This window comes from Rhinoderma darwinii, chromosome 5 (assembly GCF_050947455.1).
Source record: "Rhinoderma darwinii isolate aRhiDar2 chromosome 5, aRhiDar2.hap1, whole genome shotgun sequence".
In the NCBI taxonomy this organism is placed as follows: domain Eukaryota; kingdom Metazoa; phylum Chordata; class Amphibia; order Anura; family Rhinodermatidae; genus Rhinoderma; species Rhinoderma darwinii.
The window spans coordinates 224,595,447-224,618,687 of NC_134691.1; the positions used below are offsets into that span (position 1 = coordinate 224,595,447).

A 23,241-nucleotide genomic window follows, 5' to 3' on the forward strand; every position below is an offset into this window, starting at 1 on the left:
ATTTCCTATATGTCTACTTTATGTTTTTATCATTTTTTGAACGTGCTTTTATTTTTCTAGGACGTTACAAGGCTTAGAACTTTAGCAGCAATTTCTCATATTTTAAAGAAAATTTCAAAAGGCCATTTTATCAGGGACCAGTTCAGTTCTGAAGTGGCTTTGAGGGCCTTATATATTAGAAACCCCCTATAAAACACCCCATTTTAAAAACTGCACACCTCAAAGTATTCAAAACAGCATTCAGAAATTATTTTAACCCTTTAGGCATTTCACAGGAAATAAAGCAAAGTAGAGGTGAAATGTAAAATTTTTTTTTTTTTACGAAATTCATTTGTAATACATTTTTCTCTGTAACACAGAAGGTTTTACCAGAGAAACGCAACTCAATATTTATTGCCCAGATTCTGCAGTTTTTAGAAATATCCCACATGTGGCCCTAGTGCGATAATGGACTGAAGCACCGGCCTCAGAAGCAAAGGAGCACCTGGTGGATTTTGGGGCCTCCTTTTTTTAGGAATATATTTTAGGCACCATGTCAGGTTTGAGGAGGTCTTGTGGTGCCAAAACAGTGGAAACCCCCCAAAAGTGACCCCATTTTGGAAACTACACCCCTCAAGGAATTTTTCAAGAGGTATAGTTAGCATTTTTAGCCCACAGGTTTTTTGCTAAATTTATTGGAACTGGTCTGTGAAAATGAAAATCTACTTTTATTCTGAAAAAACATACGATGTTTTAGTTTTTACAAGGAATAAAGGAGAAAAAGCACCCCAACATTTGTAAAGCAATGTCTCCCGATTACAGCAATACCCCATATGTGGTAATAAACTGCTGTTTGGACACATGGCGGAAGTTAGAAAGGACGGAGCGCCATTTGACTTTTAGAGCTCAAGTTTTGTTGGAATGGCTTGCGGCCCCATGTCACATTTGCAAAGCCACTGAGGGGCCAAAATAGTGCAAACCCGGCAAAAGTGACCCCATTTGGGAAACTATACCCCTCGTGGAATTTATCTAGCGGTATAGTGAGCATTTTACCCCACAGTTTTTTTTGCTGAATTATTGGGAATATGCAGTGAAAATGAAAATCTACATTCTTTCCACTAAAATGTTGAATTGTTTTCATTTTCACAAGGAATAAAGGAGAAAAAGCGCCCCAACAATTGTAAAGCAATTTCTCCTGAGTACGGTAATACCCCATATGTGGTTATAAACTGCTGCTTGGATACACCGCAGCGCTCAGAATGGCAGGAGTGCTACTTGGCATGTAGATTTTGGTTGATTGTTTTTTGGGCGCCATGTCGCATTTGCAGAGCCCCTGAAGTACCCGTACAGTAGAAACCCCTGAGAAGTGACTCCATTTTCTAAACTTTACCCCTCAGGGTAATCATCTAGGGGTGTACTGAGCATTTTGATCCCACAGGTGTTTCATAGATTGTATTAGAATGAGGCAGTGAAAATGAAAAATTATTTTTTTTTCCCAAAAATATGTAGTTTTGCACCCATTTTTTTTTCCCCACAAGGGGTAATAGGAGAAAAAACAACACATAATTTGTCACCCAATTTCTCCTGAGTATGGCAATACCCCATGTGTGGCCCAAAACTGCTGTTTGGGCCCATGGCAGAGCTCAAAATGGAAGGAGTGCCATGTGGCTTTTAGAGCACCGATTTTGCTGGACTGGTGTACGGGCGCCATGTTGCATTCGCAGAGCTCTCTTAGGTACCAGAGTAGAGTGTAAAACCCTGAGAAGTGACCCCATTTTGTAAATTACATCCCTCAAGGCATTTATCATTTACCTGGACATATGACAGGGCTTAGGAGTGAAAGACACATGTGAGGCCTATTTTCGTTATTTTCACAGCATTAGCCCACAATGGCAGGGCTCTGGGGTCAAATAGTAAAACAACCCCCCAAGTAGTGACCCCCATTTTGGAAACTGCACCCCTCGAGGCATTTTGACCACACAGGTTTTTTTTTCTATTAGAAATGAACGCTCAGTGGATGGTGCAAAGTGAAAATTGCAAATTTCCACAGGTATATGCCATTTTAGTTCACAATATTTTGTGCCCAGTTCATGCCACTGAAGACAAATACATCAAACTGTTAAGCGGGTTCTCCCAGGTATGGCGATGCCATATATGTGGACGTAAACTGCCCATTGGGCACGCTGCAGGGCTCAGAAGGCGCCATTTGGCTTTTGGAGCGTGGATTTTGCTTGCTAGTTGTTCTGTTTGGGGTATTACTGGTATTTCAGTTTATTATCTGGGGGCATATGTAATCTGTGCGGAGAACATCAGGGTATAATAAGAGGGTATAATAACGGGGTAAATAAATAACTATCCACAGATGTGCGGTGTCGCACTGATAAATGGCGCCCGATCTTAGCCGCTTTTGGACACTCTGCACATTTTGCATCGCCATATTCTGAGAGACAGAACTTCTTTATTTTTTCTCCACCGGAGCCGTGTGAGGGCTTATTTGTTGCGGGACAATCTGTAGATTTCATTGGTACCATTTTGGGGTACATGCAATTTTTTTATCACTTTGTATTTCATTTTTTTGGCAAGCAAGGTGACCAAAAACATGCAATTTTGATGTTTTTCATTATTTTATTTTTTTACGGCGTTCGCCATGCGCTATTAATGACAATTTTACTTTATTCTGCGGGTCGGTACGATTACGGCGATACCATATGTATATAGTTTTTCTTATGTTTTGCAGCGTCTGCACGATAAAATCACTTTTGTTTCAAATTTATTTTTGGTGTCACCATATTCTGAGCGATAAAGTTTTTTTATTTTTCCGTCAAAAAAGCGGTGGGAGGGCTTGTTTTTTGCGGGACGGGCTGCAGTTTTTAATGGTATAATTTTGGGGTACATGCAACTTTTAGATCCTTTTTTTAAATTCTGGTTTGGTAGGGGTTGTGACTAACAAACAGCGATTCTGGAATAGTTTTATATTAAAAAAATTTCCGGTGCTCACCGTACGGATAAAATAGCGTGATATTTTTATAGTTTGGGTCGTTACGGACACGGGGATACCACATATGTGTACTTTTTTTTTATGTTTTTTGGTTTTTCCTATAATAAGACTTATTATAGGAAAAAAGGCTGTTATAGTGTTTTTTTAACATGAAATTTATTTGTAGAACTTTTTTACAACATTTTTATTAACTTCTTTTAACTTTTTTTTAGTCACACTAGGGAACTTGAAGGCATGAAGCCCTGATCGCTATTCTAATACTCTGCACTACCTACATAGAGCAGTGTATTAGAGCTGTCAGCTATTCACTGACAGCAAGCCTGTTAGGCTTCGCCTCCCGGCGGGGCCTAATAGGCTTCCGTACTAGGAAGCGATTGTTAGGCTACGGTTGCCATAGCAGCCATCGGAACACCCGCGGGTGCCGATGGCTGTCATTAGCAACCATAGGGTACGATCCAGCTCCGGTCCTGGCCGTTAGGGCACGATGTCAGCTGTGACAAACAGCTGACACCCGCGCTCGTGGCAACCATCGTGGTTGCCGACAGGCTACGTGTCACTTCGATGCATCGATCGCCTTGATGGATGCATCGATCGCCTTGATGGATGCATCGAAGGGGTTAATCGGCCGGATCGGAGCCTAGCTCCAGTCCTGGCCGTTACAGCGGGGTGTTGCACAGCCGATACTCGGCGGTGATAGCGCTGGCTCAGCTTCTGAGCCAGCGCCATCACATACACTACGTCATGGAGCTGTGATTGGTCAGTCTGCTTTGACTGACCAATCACAGCGATCGACGGCAGGGGACCGCTGTGAATGGTCCCCTGCCGTCTTACTGTGCCGGTCAACTGTCATAAACTGTTGACGGCACAGTTCTGTCACCTTGTCCTTTGACAGGGTGACAGTTTTTAGCCAGGACGCACCGGTACGTCCCGGTGCCTTAAAGCACTTCAATTCAGGACGTACCGGTGCGTCCTGGTGTGGTAAGGGGTTAACTCACCCCTAATGTGATGAAGGGAACTGCTTCTCTTTGGTGAGGCGTGTTATGTTAGATGGTTTGAGCAAATTCATTTAGGTCCTAACTCTGTATAAATCACATAAACAACACAAAGGTTTGAACAGCACATTCCAATAAAATGTGTATGCAGGTGCAAGAACACCTGTGACTGCAAATATACAGCAGAAAAAGAATGGCGACCGCACACTGCGAACACTAATGCAACCTAAAAGTTTTTCTGCTAATTATATGAGGCCTCTGCTGACGTGAGGTCAGGTGACTGGACCACTCCCAGGCCGGCACGCACCGAGCTCACTCAGACCGCCGCCTCATTCACTAGTGGTAAATGACACTACATTGATCTATCCGTCCTGCTCCTAAATTTGAGTGCATTTTTTCAGGTTTTCTTACTCCAGTACCTCTATGATCTCTATGTGGGCCAGGCCTGGCCTTGTCGTTCATCCCGGATAAACAGCGTTTCTGTCGTTTTGTCAGGCTCCGTTTCTTCAGGTGGAATCAGTGTAGACTGTTTTGTTTTGGTAAATGGTCTCGAATATCTGGATCCCAATATGTCGAGCCCACCAGTGCTTCTTCAGTTTAGTGTTTGCTCAGCTCTTTGTGCCCTACTAGGTGGTGCTCGATATGCTCTTAGCAGTTACATGGTACGGGCCATGCTTAGAAAATACACTAGTACAGGACCACACTCATTTGAATCTGGGACAGCTTTTAAATCTTCTTTGACCCTTTACAGACTTGTTTCTACGTCGTCTTTCCGGGGTTCTTTCTCTAGGGAAGTCTTTCCTCTATGCTTTGTGTCAAATTTGCCTGTTAAATCTGGAGATTCTGATCAGCTGGAATCTATCCATCCTTTTCTTCCTAGGCTGTATGTTGTGCACCCGATCTGGGGTACTCGTTTCCAACTATTTCCCAAGGCTGCTCTTTTGCCAGTCTTTTCTTCAATGAACCCCCCTCGTAGAGTTGGCACCCTTTTACTGAAGGCCACATGACCTGGACCATGGAAGTATTGTATTCACTAGTTAAGGAGGTTTACATTCTGCTTTCTCTTTTCATTGCTAGATTTTTGTCTTCCCCAGCAGTGTCTGGATCTGGGACTAGGCCTTAGTTTCCTTCCTGAAGTGTGGACTATTCTCCATTGGTTCAACCCTCAGCTCCCCTTGTTTTCGGCCCACAACTTTTTATTACCTCAACCTGGTCTTTCAGTGACGCAGTCACCTACGTTTATTTATTTTTTCCCCATTCTTGGGAGTGCGATCTACTACAACTCAATGTGGTCACAACCCTCCTTGCCATCTTGCCACACGGCATCCGATACCATCACATTAAAGGCAAAGCTTTCCACTTCCATCTAACAGCTCATCTTTTCAGTCCTGTGGTGGCCCCTCGGCTGGTGTGCCAAGGGCCTCTGTTCAACATGTGCATACGGCTGCTGCCTTTCTTTTTCTACACCTTTCTCTATTCTATGAGTTGCATGATTTTTTGCATCCTTAGAGGTTTTTTGCTGGTTGCTAGGTTCTGCAGGTAGCAGTGGATTAGACAACTGCTTGTGAAATTTTCTTTTTTCCCTCCCCTGGGGACTGCTTTAGGACATCCCACAGTCTGTGTCCCCAATGATACGAATGAGAAAAGTTGTTTATTTTTTAGTACTCACCGTAAAATCCTTTTCATGTATTGTTCATTGGGGAACACAGCTACCCAATTCCATTTTTTTACCGGTTTTTGGGCATCTATTTATTTTTAATACTTCCTCCTGTTTGCGGTTCCAACCCATCAAGAGTTTTGTTCTAGGTTTACTATTACCTTCTGTTGGGTACTGGTTATGTTTTTGTTTTTTGTTTTTTTTTTCATATTCCACCAAACAAGTAATTTTTTACCAGTGTACAAATACAATAAATGGTGCCTTGAAAAACTACAACTTGGCGTGCAAAAAAGAAGCCCTCATACGGCTATATTGATGGAAGAATAAAAAGGTATGGTTTTTGGAAAGTGGGGAGGAGAAAATTAAAATAACGGCAGCGGCAGCAAGTGGTTAACATCTTACCTGTTTAAAGGTTTCTTGCCTATTTGGAATCAATGAAATTATCTTTGAAGCCACAAGCGGCAAGTACTCTTTCCTGCTACAAAACATGCCTGCTTGCTCCGTACCACATAGAAAAGGAAAGACAAATTATCATTCCTTTCTCAACTTCTCAAGCCCGCTGACATTTTTACCAGAGGCAAAACCTGCAGGTCCAAAGAAGAAAGCCTTGATTTTAACTTTGCCTCTCCTTGCAACCTTGTTCTCACCTGTTCTGTACTGGGGGGCGGGGGACTACTACAAGATATATGGCTTTCCTACGTTTAAGACGCATGGGTATTGGAAGTAGTTTCAACAGGCTACAAAATCTAGTGTATTACCATGCCCCCAAGCTGTTCCATAAGTTCAGTGCCTCCGATATTTCTTAGCAAGTCTAAAAAAAAAATTCTGGCGGTCTGTTCCCTCCTCTCTCAAGTGATTGTGCCTGTTCCTCCACATCATCGCTGATGAGTTGCAAAGGCAGGCTCTCATTCCGCCAGTACATCCCCTCAGAGAGAGCAAAATATGGGGTTAAAATCTACAAGCTCTGTGAGAGCGGTACAGGCTACACATCTGCCTTTATAATCTATGGAGGCAAAGACCGTGATATTACCCACATTATTAACTCAATTACTTTCACACTGTTTTTGTAGGGAGAACCAAAAGGGAGGGTTGCTTATTGGATAATGTTTCCCTGTAAAAATGCAGCAATACAGTATTTTCTGGAAAAACATATTTTTTATTTCTTTCCACCTATTAAAAATACTCACTATACCCCTAGATAAATATTTGCAGGACATTTTATACTTGTCAAAATGACCTTCAGTACCACGGCAAATATAGCGTGGTTCCCTAAAATCAGCTCTGGCGAGAAAAGGCCTCCAAAATGGACTGCTTCTATGATATGCCCTATAACGGGTCCATATAATAGATTAGACACACACATTTTGTATCGCCGTACACGGGAGAAATAGCAGAATGTGGAAAGGTGTCACTTTTACCAGTATGCCATATGGTGTTTCGAAATGGCTTAAGAAAAGTGCCACTTTTGTAAAAAAAAAAATTGCTATTTACATTTTTTTGGCCAAGGTTTGGACAAATTCTGTAAAGTGTGAAGGGTTAAAACAGAAATTGAACTGCTAGAAATAGACTTTAGAATGTCTAGTTTGTAGAACATTGTTTTTTTACCATTATTTATTGGACTTCCATTACCCACACATTAATACCATGGTGTAAAAAACTAAATTAAGACATTTTAGTGCACAATTGAAAAAAGGGGCACTTGTGTTTTATGCTATATTTCTGGTCAAAAAGAATAAACTACACCTCCTAGTCAGGTGTCCTTATGATCAGGATAAATGAAATAATATATTTCAATACATTTGTATGGTACAATTACTTTTATTTTCAAACTGTTACATTTTAAATGATGAAAAATCAAAATTTTTCTTTTTTCTGTCTTTCCACGGCTATAAAAAAAAAGTAACAAAAATGTTACCTATACATATATACCACCAAAAGGAAGGACTACATGTCCCAAGAAAACAGTGCAAAATTCACGTCTGTACATAAAACACATACAGAGTTATATTGCGTTACATCTGTGAATAGCAAAACTGCGAAAATTGCTCTGGTCACTAAGGTTTAAAGCGGCTCTGTCACCAGATTTTGCAGCCCCTATCTGCTATTGCAGCAGATCGGCGCTGCAATGTAGATTACAGTAACGTTTTTATTTTTAAAAAACAAGCATTTTTGGCCAAGTTATAACCATTTTTGTATTTATGCAAATGAGGCTTGCAAAAGTACAACTGGGCGTGTATTATGTGTGTACATCGGGGCGTTTTTACTACTTTTACTAGCTGGGCGTTCTGACGAGAAGTATCATCCACTTCTCTTCCGAACGCCCAGCTTCTGGCAGTGCAGACACAGCCGTGTTCTCGAGAGATCACGCTGTGACGTTACTCACAGGTCCTGCATCGTGTCAGACGAGCGAGGACACATCGGCACCAGAGGCTACAGTTGATTCTGCAGCAGCATCAGCGTTTGCAGGTAAGTAGCTACATCGACTTACCTGCAAACGCTGATGCTGCTGCAGAATCATCTCTGGTGCCGATGTGTCCTCGCTCGTCTGACACGATGCTGGGCGATACTTCTCTTCAGAACGCCCAGCTAGTAAAAGAAGTAAACACGCCCCGATGTACGCACATAATACACGCCCAGTTGTACTTTTACTTTTCAACACGCCCAGTTGTACTTTTGCACGCCTCATTTGCATAAATACAAAAATGGTCATAACTTGGCCAAAAATGCTCGTTTTTTAAAAATAAAAACGTTACTGTAATCTACATTGCAGCGCCTATCTGCTGCAATAGCAGATAGGGGTTGCAAAATCTGGTGACAGAGCCTCTTTAAAGCACCTTCGGTATTAAGGGGTTAATATTTATTCTATTGTCTCTCTTTATTTAAGTGTATTTTTTTTTTATCCAAGGGAGTTAATTGAAGTGGGCTGTGAAGATGCTAAGCTGGCCTTTAAAATGAAAGGTTATATAACTAATGCTAACTATTCAATGAAGAAATGTATTTTCCTTCTTTTTATAAATGGTAAGTACATAAAACAAGAAATCCTTTTGTTACCATTTTTGTTACTTCTATTACTGTATTGAGGGTTAATGGATTCTTCTGCCATAAAGTATCCTGAATCAAAATATCAAAACCATGAATAAGTAATTTAGGGTTTATTTTCTCGCTCACGCACTTTCGCTCACGCACTTTCGCTCACGCACTCTTTCTTTCCATGACGCTTGTGTGAACCAAGCCTTGAGGTGGCCATATAATCACATGAATTTCAGCCCTACCTGCTAATCATCTAATGTTTATGGTGGTGTCCTGAGTCTCTGCCCGACGGAAAATGTTGGGGGAAAGAAGGATCATGTGTGTTGAATTTCAACATGCAGGAGTCTTTTGTTTGCAAGGAAATAAGTTTCTGCAAGAACAACACTAACATTCCACCAGAAATGCTTGTGAAAGGGGTGTTATATGCACATGCTCAGTAAAATATCTGCATGGAAAATTAAAACGCACTGTGGATTTTAAAATCCGCAGCATGCTCATTGTTGCCACGGATTCCTTTCTGAAAAGCCATTTATTAGCCCTATTAAATTACAATAAGGCCCCTTTTCACAATGCGTTTTCACTTCACTTTTAACTTACGTGTCGGATAAGCTCCCGGCTTATCCCGGAATATATACGTCAAACGGAGACCATAAACTTAGTGTTAATTTCTCTGCGAGGCCAAAGATATACAGTAAGTGTACTGCTAGCAAATAATATATCTGGTCTTGGTGACACCGCTGTTATTTAACTATGGTGGATAAATACACATAGCAGTTTTTCCTTGACATTCAATGTTTTGTTTTGTTTTTTTAACCCCTTCCCTCTTTAGCCACTTTTGACCTTCCTGACAGAGCCTCATTTTTCAAATCTGACATGTTTCACTTTATGTGGTAATAACTCCGGAATGCTTTCACCTATCCAAGCGATTCTGAGATTGTTTTCTCGTGACACATTGGACTTTGTTACTGGCAAAATTTGCTCGATATGTTCAGTATTTAATTGTGAAAAACACCAAAATGTAGCGACGAATTGCAAAAATTAGCATTTTTCTCAACTTAAATGTATCTGCTTGTAAGACAGGCAGTTATAACACACAAAATTGTTGCTAATTAACATCACCCATATGTCAACATCACCCTTTAGATTGGCATCGTTTTTTGAACATCCTTTTATTTTTCTAGGACGTTACAAGGCTTTGAACTTTAGCAGCAATTTCTCACATTTTCAATAAAATTTCAAAAGGCTATTTTTACAGGGGCCAGTTCAGTTGTGAAGTGGCTTTGAGCTCCTTATATATTAGAAACCCCCAAAAAGTCACCCCATTTTAAAAACTTCACCCCTCAAAGCATTCAAAACAGCATTTAGAAAATTTCTTAACCCTTTAGACTTTTCACAGGAATTAAAGCAAAGTAGAGGTGAAATTTACAAATGTCATAGTTTTTTGCAGAAATAGTTACTAGTTCACATTTCCTATATGTCTACTTTATGTTGGCATCGTTTTTTGTACATCCTTTTATTTTTCTTGGACGTTACAAGGCTTACAACTTTTGCAGCAATTTCTCAAATTTTTAAGGAAAAAACAACCTATTTTTATTATAGACCAGTTCAGTTTTGAAGCGGCCTTATTATTAGAAACCCCCAAAAAGTCACCTCCATTTTAAAGCCGTCACCCCCATTTTAAAGCCGTCACCCCTCAAAGTATTCAAAACAGCATTTAGAAAATTTCTTAACCCTTTAGACTTTTCACAGGAATTAAAGCAAAGTAGAGGTGAAATTTACAAATGTCATATTTTTTTGCAGAAATTAAATTTTAATCCGATTTTTCTTTATAACACAATGTTTTACCCGAGAAATGCAACTGAATATTTATTGCCCAGGTTCTGCAGTTTTAGGAAATATCCCACATGTGGCCCTAGCGTGCTACTGGACTGAAGCACCGGCCTCAGAAGCAAAGGAGCACCTAGTCGATTTTGGGGCCTTATTTTTATTACAATATATTTTAGGCACCATGTCAGGTTTGAAGGGCTCTTGCGGTGCCAAAACAGTGGAAATCCCCCAAAAGTGACCCCATTTGGGAAACTACACACCTCAAGGAAATTATCTAGAGGTGTAGTGAGCATGTTGACCCCACAGGTTTTTTACAGAAATTATTGGAATTAGGCCGTGAAAATTAATATATAAATTTTTTTCAACGAAAAAATAGAAAATGTAGGTTTAGCATTTTTTTCTCATTTCCACAAGGACTAAAGGAGAAAAAGCACCACCAAATTTGTAAAGCAATTTCTCCCGAGTAAAACAATACCCCACATGTGGTAATAAACGGCTGTTTGGACACACGGCGAGGCTTAGAAGTGAAGGAGCGCAATTTGGCTTTTAGAGATCACATTTAGCAGGAATGGTTTGCGGAGGCCATGTCACATTTGCAAAGCCCCTGAGGGGACAAAACAATGAAAATTTCCAAAAAGTGATTCCATTTAGGAAACTACAACCCTTGAGGAATTCATCTAGGGGTGTAGTAAGCATTTAGACCCCATAGATGTTTCATAGAATTTATTAGAATTGGGCAGTGAAAATAAAAACAATCCTTTTTCTTCAATAAAACGTAGCTTTAGCGCAAAATTTTTCATTTTCTCAACAAATAAAGAAAAAAAAAGAACCCAGCATTTGTAAAGCAATTTCTCCCGAGTACGGCAATACCCCATATGTGGTCAGAAACTGCTATTTGGGCACACGGCAGGGCTCAGAAGGGAAGGAGCGCCATTTGGAGTACAGATTTTGCTGGATTGGTTTCTGGGTGCCTGTGGGACCAAAACAGTGGAAACCCCCCCGAAGTGACACCATTTTAGAAACTACGCCCCTCCATGCATTTACCTAGTGGTGTAGTGAGCATGTTAACCTCGCAGGTGTTTTGTATAAATTAGTGTGCACTCCATGTTGCAGAGTGAAAATGGGATTTTTTTCCATAGATCTGCCAATATGTGGTGCCCGGCTTGTGCCACCATAAGACAGCCCTCTAATTATTATGCGGTGTTTCCCGGTTTTAGAAACACCCTACATGTGGCCCTAATCTTTTGCCTGGACATACGACAGGGCTCAGGAGTGAGAGAGTACCATCCGAAATTGAGGCCTAATTTGGCGATTTACAAAGTATTGGTTCACAATTGCAGAGGCTCTGATGTGAAATAATAAAAAGAAACCCCTGAGAAGTGACCCCATTTGGAAACTGCACCCCTCAAGGCATTTATTAAGGGGTGTAGTTAGCATTTCACCCCACAGGTCTTTTCCATAAATGAATGCGCTGCGGATGGTGCAAATTAAAAATGTATATTTTTCCCTAGATATGCCAATTCAGTGGCAAATATGTAATGCCCAGCTTATGACACTGGAGACACACACCCCAAAAATTGTTAAAAGGGTTCTCCCGGGTATGGCGATGTCATATATGTGGAAGGAAACTGCTGTTTGGGCACACTGTAGGGTTCAGAGCGGAGGGAGCGCCATTTGGCTTTTGGAGAGCGGATTTTGCTTGATAGTAGATTTGTTTGAGTATTGCTGGTGTTAACGTTTATAATGTGGGGGCACATGTAAGCTGGGCAGAGTACATCAGGGGCATAGTCAGGTGGTATAATAATGGGGTAAAAACAATAAAATGATCCATAGATGTGTGTTACGATGTGAAGCAATCCTTTCTGCACAGGCCGGTGTCGCACTGGTATATGGCGTCCTTTCTTATGCCCCATTTGGTCCACACTCCACACTTTTGCAGTTTGGGGAATTTTGCTGGGAAAGTGTTGTCCTGGTATAATAAGGGCACCGGCGCTTCGAGCGGACATGTTTGGGCCCTCCCTTTCCTGGTTCCCTAATTTTTGGTCCTTGATAAATCGCCTCTTCAAACAACTGCATATTTTTTATTTCCTGACTTATTGGAGCCATAACTAATTTTATTTTTTCATAGACGTAGTTGTAGGAGGGCTTTTTTTTTGCGGGACGAGCTGTAGTTATTATTGGTACCATTTTGGGGTACATGTGAATTTTTGATCACCTTTTACCTTATTTTTTGGGAGGCCAGGTAAACAAAAAACTGCAATTCTGGCATAATTTTATTTCGTTTTTTTTATACAGCGTTCACCATGCGTTATAAATTACATGTTAACTTTATTCTGCGGGTCAGTACGATTCCGGCGATACCTATTTTATAGGACTTTTTTATGTTTTGCAACTTTTTGCACAATAAAACTACTTTTGTAAAAATAATGTATTTTTTCTGTCGCCAAGTTGTGAGAACCATATTTTTTTTGTCGACGCAGCTGTATGAGGGCTTGTTTTTTGCGAGACGAGCTATAGTTTTTATAGGTACCATTTTTGGAATACGTGCGATTTTTTTTTTTTTTTTTTTTTTTTTTTTTGCCACTTTTATGGTTTTCAATCTTTTATTTTTTTCACTTTTTTTTTTTACACTTTTTCTCAAGTCCCACTAGGGGACTTGAAGGTCCAGCTGTCAGATTTATTTTTTTCTAATACATTGCACTACCTACGTAGTGCAATGTATTAGATCTGTCAGTTATTCACTGACAGCAAGCCGATTAGGCTTCGCCTCCCGGCGGGGCCTAATCGGCTTCCGTAATGGCAGAGCAGGAGACCATTGTGTCTCCTGTTGCCATAGCAGCAGTCGCCAGTCCCGATTGCCTGTCAGGACTGGCGATTTGCTATTAACTACTACGATGCAGCAATCGCTTTCGATTGCTGCATCGAAGGGGTTAATGGCAGGGATCGGAGCTAGCTCCGGTTCCTGCCATTACAGGTGGATGTCAGCTGTAACATACAGCTGACTTCCACCGCTGATGACGCCGGATCAGCTCTTGACCCGGCACCATCTTGCCGGCGGCTACGGAAGCCGATCAGGCTCCGCCGCCGGGCGGATCTTGACCGGTTTCTGTGCTAGGCAGACCGGGAGGCCAGTATTAGGCCTCCGGTTGCCATTGCAGCTACCGGAACCCCGGCAATTTCATTGCTGGGGTTCCGATGAGCTGCAAACACCTTAAGTGCAGCGATCGCGTTTGAGCGCTGCACTAAAGGGGTTAATGGCGGGGATCTAAGCTAATTTTGGTCCCCCCTGTTACAGTCGGATGTCAGCTGTAAGATACAGCTGAGATCCGACGATGATGGCACCGGCTCAGCTTCTGAGTCGGTGCCAAACATTTGGCGTATGGGTACGGCAAAATGCGGGAAGTCAATGCTTTCCATGGCGTACCCATACGGCAAATGTCGGGAAGGGGTCAAACCACATGGTCTTGATGTGAGATTTCATCTCTTTGATGAGGGAAAAAAAAAGAAACCGTGAAACAACGCGTGGGTAGTTTACAATGGGGCTGATCTGCGCTTAGATCTGCAGAATATACAGAATAGCATCCCTAGTGATGAAACATCAAAATTCCATCTCTGGGTAATAGTTACTGGGTTTAAGTAGACCCAGCTTAACTCTGATTTGTGATAAATGTCACAGTAACATATTTGTTTTTCCTGTGTGGTAAAACAGCTACTAGGAAAAACTCGGTTAAATATAAAATGATGTATAGTGCGAGTTGTTTAGTAGTGAAATAGAACGAACAATTGGTTTGTCTTTTGAAAATTCTATGTTTTTAACAGCTTGTGAAATGTTAGGTTCCCAGGCAGTTTCTGTCCAGGAACAAATGTTAGGTGCCAGTATTTTCCATTTTACACTATTTGATGCCAGAAAAAAACTATATTAAAATGTTTTATTGGTAATGGAGTGTTTGAAGCCCAAAAGCCCTCATTTAATCCCCATGCTGACGATTGTAGTAATTTTGATCTGCAATTACGGACCGTAATTGCGGATCAAAGTACGGACCCATTAATTTCTATTGCCCACGGACACCATCCCGTATATTTACGGGAAGGTGTCCGGGCCGTAGAAAAGCTATGTAAAAAATAGGACATGTCCTATTTTTTGACTTTACAGACCGTGCTCCCATACTTTATAATGGGAGCATGGCGCGCAAATGTGGGAGACTGTCTGCACCCGGCCGTAATCACTAACCGGGGCCTTACTTTTTGCATAGCTGGTCTTTTAAAATGTATCTTTTTGTTCCACAGCAAGACTTGTAGAATCAACCTCTTTGAAGAAAGCCATAGAGACTGTTTATTCTGCTTATTTGCCAAAGAATACTCATCCATTTCTGTATCTAAGGTGAGCATTGCATTCCAATTAGATTCACTCTGATATAACAACTTTTATGTCGACCGGGGGAGTATGGAGTGGGCTCACGGGCTGAGCATGCTCCATAGAACGAGCGTGTCTGCTGTACCTTCCAGTCGACACTGTAGCATAATGAGCGGGATCCCGCTTGTTTAACCCCTTAGAAGCCGCAGTCAATTGGAACTGTGGCATCCAAGTTGTTAAAATTAAAGGGATGGATCCCTCTGACATGCCATCCGACGCAGGGTGCCGATGGTAGTCATGGCAGCCTAATAAAGGCCCTCGAGTCTGCCATTTGTGTACACCTAATAAGCTCTGCCTCCCTACCTTATAATCTACTAGGAAACTGTAAAAAAAATATTTGTGGGGTGGAATGGCAAAAAATAAATGGCTATTCCTCCATTTTTTGGGGGGCTATTGTTTTTACGGCCTTTACCATGCGGTAAAAACGACATGTTAACTTTATTCTGAGGGTCAATACGATTACGACGATACCAAATTTATAATATTTTTGTTATGTTTTGTTAATGGAGAAAAATACAATTTTGTTTGGTTTTGCTGTATACTGGGAACCATAACTTTTTGTTTTTTAATTTATCCATCGACTGAGCGGTATGAGGACTTTTATTTTTTTACAGGGAAAGCTGTAGTTGTTCTTGGTACAATTTTGAGGTACATGAGACTCTTTGATCACTTTCTATTCATTTTTTTTGTGGGAGATCAGGGTGATCAAAAAACTGATTCTTGCATTAAATTAGTCTTACTTTTTTTGCAGCGTTCATCATGCAGGTTAAATAATTTTATAGTGTGATCGTTCAGATGTTTACACACACAGCAATACCAGTTATGTTAATTTTTTATTTTTTAAATTGCTCTTAGGAGGAAATAGGAAAAGGGCAGCTTTGTTTTTTAACATTTAATATATATATTTTTTTACTATATATGAAAAAAACTTTACCTATTTTTAACTTGTTTTCACTAGACCCCCCCCCCCCCCCCCCCAGGGGACTTGAACCAGTCTCTTTTGAAGCCCTGCCGGCAGACCTGCAGGCTTAAATGCCGCGATCTCTATTGACCGTGGCATCTAAGGGGTTAAACGAGCAGGATCGCGCTTCTTAAACTGAAGTTTCGGCTGGAAGATGCAACCAACACACTCGTTCTATTGAGCGGGCTCAGTCTGCTCCAACCGACGTCCGCCGTATATACACGACGAACATCGGGAAGGAGTTAGTCTTTACTTTATACTTTACATTTTTTTATTTACTTCTGGCTTTGTAAAAAACACAATGCATCAATGTTTCTTGTTTCATGCAAACCACAGTGTAGATTTCGATAATATGAAACAGTAATGCAATCAGTGCTGTTCTTTATTGGGTGCCATATACCGTATCATAGTTCTAGCGGAAAATGCAGTCAGTGATATGCCATACGATTGACCCATGTTATTTATATAAAAAAATTCCCTAGTTTGTCATTAAGGACGCAAACAACTTGGATATATGCTGTTACCACTAGGTTGGAGGCTGACCCTAAGCATCAAAAGTGTTAACTCCTCCAATAGGATATACCCCAATTGCAGACACTGACCTAAATCCGTTTTAGATTAGTGTCCGTAGGAGGCAGATGCTGGTGGAGCAGGCTAGTTTGATCTTATTTTAGTTAAAGTGGTTTTCCTATATGGGACATTTATGACATATCCACAGGACCCGCGCCTATCTCTAGAACAGGCCCTCCTAAACCCCGTTCTACCGCTCTGTGTTGCGGCTGAAGCGTGTGATTTCCGACCACGAAGAAGAAAACCGCGTAGCTCGCTAAGCTACGCTGTTTCCGTATGTCACATAGAAGTGAATAGTAGTTACGGAAACCGCGTAGCTCGCATAATACGCTGCTTCCGTAACTGCCATTCACTGCTATGGGACTTACGAAAACAGTGTAGCACAGTGAGCTGCGCTGTTTTCTTCATGGTCGGAAATCACACGCTTCAGCCGCAACACAGAGAGGTAGAACAGGTTTTATGGGGCTACATACTAGAGATAGATGCAGGTCCCACCTCTGGGACCAGCATCTATCTGACATTTATGGCATGTCCTGTGGATATGTCATAAATGTCCCTGATGGAAAAACCCCTTTAAATAACTTTACCTTTTTTTCTTTCTTTCTTTCTTTCCTTTTTCTTTCTTTTTTCTTTTTCTTTCTTTCTTCTTTCCTTCTTTCTTTCCTTCTTTCTTTCTACCTGTTCTGCCCATCAAGAGCAGGGCGCATGCCCTATGCTTTTTCTGCGGCCACCATCTTGTTTCTTCTCTCCCAGGTGCTCTGATCTTCCCCTTCTCTTTAGAGCCTCCACCACTCACTAGTCTGCCGCAGAGTGCACCTTGCTTTCTGCATCTCCTCCCAGATGGCTGCGGTGCCCAATATTTAGCCCCTTTTTTTGTCAGGTGTGAGCCCTAAGGCCTGAACTCCTCCCCGAATCTGCCCGTGCTTTTGGTCGGTTTTATTCTTTACCGCCAGCGCAAGAGCGTGCTTCTCGACTCCCCTACTCTTATTTTGTGTTAGTTTCCATGTGATGGCTGTCAACGAGTCAGTGCGCATAGGGGGACGTGGCCTTCATCCTCTTTCAGTACTCACGGTAAAATTATTTTCTAGTCATTGGGGAGCAGTTCACATGGATATATATTGTTGCCACTAGGAGGCTGACACTGAGCTTAAAAAGTGTTAGCTCTTATAAAGCATATAAACCTCCTGCAGACACTGAGCTAAGTCAGTATGTACTAGAGCAGTAAAGGATGCAGAAACAAAGGTAAGGAAGTCAAGATAGAACCGTCAAACAAGCAACCAATCTAACTGAAGGAAAGAATCCAGGAACAGGAAACCAAACTCTAAAATTTGGGTGCTAGCTCTGTACTTAAATGAACTGAACGAGAAAAGGATTTTTTTTCCTACACGCACTGTGCAAAACAATTTCAACTATCTCATCATATGAAAAATTGGCAGTATGCATTGAGATGTGTGGCGGCCATACTCTGGATCCGGGGAATATTTATGGAATAACACAAAATATATGGTAATGATGTCATTAGACAATAAAACTTTTTTTTTTCAATATTTGCTATTCTAGTTTTCAGGTTTGTTATGTGCGCAGTTGGGTGCAGTGTGTTTTGAATGATTATTATGTAGATACTCATGCGTTGTTGTTTTTTTTTTTCTTTACCGCCTCTTCCAGCTTAGAGATCGCTCCACAAAATGTTGATGTGAATGTTCACCCAACAAAGCATGAAGTCCACTTTCTGTATGAAGAAAGTATAACTGAACGAGTTCAGCAGCACACAGAGAGCAAACTGCTGGGATCAAACTCTTCCAGAATGTACTTTACACAGGTACTGAAGGTGGAATAACTGGTGGTATAAAGTTATGTGACAAGTCAATTTTCCATAATACTAAAGAATGGCATGTTACTAAAGAATACATGTGAATGGCTGAGGAGCCACCAAATTCAAATATTGGCCCCCCTTTGTCAAAGTCCTAACATCAACACAATAGTGGTACTGTGGCATTGCATTTCATACCAATTATTGTACACTGAGCCCCTGCTTTGCAAATATAAACATTACGGATTTATTTAACCCGTTCAGCCATTTTTCATTTTAGTAATTTCCTCCCCACATTCCAAAAGCCATAACTATTTATTAGTCGATATAGCCGTATGAAGGCTTGTTTTTTGCGGGACGAGTTGTAGTTTTTCAACGCATCATTCCATTATATAACGTTCTGGGAAACTGGAAAAATAATCTTTGTGGGGTGGAATGGGATAAAACAGCGGCGACTCCAAAGTTTTTTTGGCTTTAGTTTTTACGGCGTTCACCGTGCAGTAAAAATGACATGTTAACTTTATTCTGCAGGTCAATACAATTACGGCAATACCAAATTTGCAGCCTTTAAATGTCAATGTCTGTACTAACATTTGTGACCGTATGTGTAGTTCTAAAGAGCTCACTGAATTTGAGCGTGGTTGCAATATTTCTTTCCTCCTATATATTCCATGATCATCTGTGAGTGGTATTATTGCAAAATCTTGTAGAAAGTCTTCCCAGAAGAGTGGAAGCATTTTTACCTGCAAACTCCATATTAATGCCTATGGATTTAAAATGGGATGTCATAAAAGCTAGATGTCGCAATACTTTTGTCCATATAGTATGTGTATAAGAAAACTGTAATATAGATTGTTTTCACTATACAGGGATTAAAGTGTTGCTATTCCAAAATAAATTTTTCTCATCCAAGGATGAAACCAGCAGCATTCTAGAAGTACCAGTGCTCTGAAAGTGAATTGTGACTAACCTTGTTAGGAGGAGATGCAGCTTTAGTTATGTTGTCCTACAGATACTCTTTATAGGGCATTACCATCTTAAAATGTTATTACATATGACTAGGATATGCTATAACATTTTGATCAGTATTGGTCTGACTTCTGGGACCCCCACCAATGCCGAAAATGAAGCACTAAGGTCCTTTCTGCAATTATTTTGCAGAGTGAATGGCTGCAAGTGTCGCTCTGCAGGTAAAATTTGTAAAGGGGACACTGCTTAATTAGTGCTTCATTCTGGGGATTGTGGGGGTCCCAGCAATTGGACCCAAACAAATGAAGTAATGGCATATACTAGCGATATGCCAAAACCAATTTAATGTTTATGGCTCATACTTATTGTTCTAGTACATTTAACTGTAATAATTATTTGTATTGCTTTTGAAATAGACATTGCTGCCTGGGGCATCTCTATGTGCTAGCGAAGTAGTGAAGCCTACTTCCAGCACGTCAACTGGATTTCACAAGTCTAGTGATAAAGTGTATGCCCATCAAATGGTACGTACAGATGCAAGAGAGCAGAAGTTGGATGCTTTTCTTCAGCCTCTGCCAAAACAGCAGCCATGCATTGTCCCAGAAACCCACAAAGTTGATGAAGAACAAAAAGATGATAAAGCTAATCCAGAATGCAGCACTACAGATATATTAAGTGATCTTGAAATGCTTGATGCTTCTGATCTAGTGGCCTTTGTTGAAGAAAAGGAAATGCACACAGACAAGGTTGAAGAAAGTGAAGCAAGTACATCTTCAGATAGTGTGCTTCCCAGGTAACACCAAAGATACTGCACCCTTCGATTCTTAAGGTCCTGTTACACGGCCCGTTCTGGTCCATGTAAACGAGCGCCAATCAAGGAGACAGCTCGTTAATTGGCGCTCGTATGCTCCTTTCACAAGGAGCTAGTATGGGGACTAGCACTCGTTACTCCGATCGCTCGTCCCCATACATTATTATCATGTTGGCAGCATGTCTCCCTGTTTACGAGGGAGTTGTGCTGCCGACGACAACAGTATTTTTCATTTTTAAAATGCTATGATCTGCAGATGAACGTTTGCTCCTTCATCTGCTGATCGCTGCCCTGTTTACACAGGGAAATTATCGGCAACGAGGGTTCTAAAAATTAGCGTTTGCCTGATAATTGACCTGTGTACAAGGGCCCTTAGGCTCTGTCCGTAGAAATTTCAATACATTTCTGCCAGTAAATGTGAATCTACAATAAAACATCAATGTGATTGTCTCATATCTCAATATGAGGCAATGATATAATTTTGTTTATTTGCTTATCATTCTAACCAATTATGGTTTTGGTGTTCACATAGGAAGAAGAGGCCACGTGAAGAGTCTGATGTGGAGATGGATGACGACAATCAAGACAGGACAATGACTGCAGCCTCTGCGCCAAGGAGGAGGGTTATCAGTTTATGTAGCGTGTTGAATTTGCAAAAAGACGTTGAAGACCGAGCTCATAAAAGTGGGTGCAATATTTGCTTTAGTAAATAAAATCTATCTTCATCATATCCATTTATACTCTACTTGAGTATCTAAGAGCACTGTAAAGTTTTTATTTTTCATTGATGTGTATCCATATCTACACATCTGTCTCTTCTGCAGACCTCCAGGACATGTTGCGGAATCACTCCTTTGTGGGCTGTGTAAATCCACAGTGGGCGCTAGCTCAGTATCAAACAAAACTGTACCTTTTAAATACCACAAAGTTAAGGTATGTTTAGCAGTTCTGAATCTTGTCAGCGCTATCTATAAATTCTTCTATAGGTCACTTATATTATATAGCTGATACAAGGGATAGCTCCATGTTAGTTTAAAAAAATTCTTTTTTTGCTACTGTAAAAGCCTTTGAGTCTTTTGGTAAGAGTAAGAACTACATGATTACACAAATAATCACTTGTGTGAATGAATTATGCAACTAACAAAACCACTTTTAGCCTGTGATGGACACACTGTGCAACCATTTAGACTCCCATTGCCTATTCTAGTGGGCTAATCTTGGAGCAAAATATTAATAAAGCAGTCATCCCATTTGGAAGCATTTAATTGTATACATTCAACATATAAGTTATAGTGTTTTCTGATGTATATTCTTTTGCTATGACTCCTCTCTCCTTCTGTAGTCAAGAACTCTTCTATCAAATACTTATCTATGACTTTGGGAACTTTGGCATAATGAGATTATCTGTAAGTAATGATTGTTAAATTTTTTAGTCAAGTCATTTTATAGTAATATGGTTATATTTCTTTATTTTAATTTCTATTGAGGGTTTTTTTCATTGTATAAGAAATGTAAATCTTTGTAGAGAAGTCAGAGAATCACATTTAGTTTTTGACTCCTACATAACAACTGAAAGTCCATTTACTGCAAAACATTTTACATCTGTTCAGGAATCTGCTCCACTATATGAATTGGCCATGCTAGCCTTGGATAGTCCTGAAAGTGGGTGGACAGAAGAAGACGGCCCTAAAGAAGGGCTTGTCGAATACATTGTTCAGTTCCTGCAAAAGAAATCTGAAATGTTAAAAGATTATTTCTCCCTGGAAATAGATGAGGTGAGTTGTAGCTTCTGTAGTGCTCTGTGGCATTTACATATTTTTGTCTGGCTGATTTGTACTATTTAGCGCTAACCAGGAGTCTGGTATATTAACATCCCTTTTCCCAATCCCTTCTGTTGTCATGAGGACAACAAGATTGAGACAGGACTGGAAAGAAGCACCACTCTTCAGTGGAGCAGTCCCCAGAATGTTTAACTTCTTAATGACCAGGCCTGAAAGCGGCCTTAACCCTATCCCGACATCTGCCGTATATGTACGGCTCTGTCGGGAAGGGGTTCCCGCAAACCGCAGTACTATTACAGCGCGGTGATAGTGCAGATTTAGAAGCTGAGCCCCCACCATCACCGCCGGGTATCAGCTGTATGTTACAGCTGACGCCCTCTGTTATGGCCAGGACCGGATCTAGTTTCTGATCCGGCCGATTAACCCCTCAGATGCTGCGCTCAATAGCAATCGCAGCATCTGAGGTTTTTTTTTCAGCCGACCGACAACCCAGCAACACGTATGGCAACCAGAGGCCTAACAATGGTCTCCGTTTCTGTGTTGTACGGAAGCCTATGAGGACCCGCCTCCGGCCGATTCTCATAGGCTTGCTGTCCGTGTACAACTGACAGCTCTAATACACAGTGTATTAGAATAGCAATCAGAAGTGCAGACATTCAAGTCCCCTGGTGGAACCTAAAAAAACGTTAACAAAAATGTTGTAAAAAAGTTTCACATTTTAAAAAAAAACTAAATTGCCTTTTTTTCCCATAAGATTGTTGGGAAAATAAAAAAATACGTACATAATTCGTATCACCGTGTCTGTAACGACCCAAACTATAAAAGCATTACGTAATTATCCCACATGGTAAATAAAAATATGAAAAGCAACGCCAGAATCGCTGTTTTTAGAATATGGCGACACAAAAAAAAAAAAGATAGTGAATTTATCGTGCAGAAGCTGCAATACGTGAAAAATCGTATCGACCTGCAGAATAAAGTTAATATGTAATTTATGGCGCACCGTGAATGCTGAAAATAAAAATAAAAAGCCGTTCCAGAATTGCTTGTTTTTGATCATTTCCTCTTCAAAAAAATTCTATAAAAAGTGATCAATAGTCATGTCCCAAAATGGTACCAATAAAATTTACAGCTTGTCTCACAAAAAACACGCCCTCACACCATCAGCTGAAAAATAAAAAAGTTATGACACTAGTAATGCGGTGATGAAAAAGCATCCCGATGTGCAAGCCAGAGGTGAACGTTCCTTCAGTTTCAGGGCCTTAATATTTTGGAACTAGGAAGGGGAGGGACGTAGCACATCTTCTGGAAGTGAGTGCGCCCATATTATACCAAGGCAACACTTTCCCAGCAAAATTACCCAAAATACAAAGGAGGAAAACTCCCCAAAATGGTGTTACAAAAAGGGGATAAGAAAGAATACAGTTTATTAGTGAGACACT

The 23,241-nt window shown here is 40.8% G+C and overlaps 1 protein-coding gene across 2 annotated transcripts in view; it reads left to right on the plus strand.

The window, feature by feature from the left end:
* MLH1 (mutL homolog 1) overlaps positions 1-23,241 on the plus strand; it is a 176,902-nt gene that overhangs the window by 111,723 nt on the left and 41,938 nt on the right. For both annotated transcript variants that reach the window (XM_075826967.1, XM_075826969.1), the window contains 8 exons: positions 8,532-8,644; positions 14,771-14,864; positions 18,094-18,247; positions 19,624-20,000; positions 20,551-20,702; positions 20,843-20,951; positions 21,361-21,424; positions 21,629-21,793. In XM_075826967.1, the coding sequence (XP_075683082.1) occupies positions 8,532-8,644; positions 14,771-14,864; positions 18,094-18,247; positions 19,624-20,000; positions 20,551-20,702; positions 20,843-20,951; positions 21,361-21,424; positions 21,629-21,793 (1,228 nt within the window). The remainder of the gene's footprint in view (positions 1-8,531; positions 8,645-14,770; positions 14,865-18,093; positions 18,248-19,623; positions 20,001-20,550; positions 20,703-20,842; positions 20,952-21,360; positions 21,425-21,628; positions 21,794-23,241) is intronic.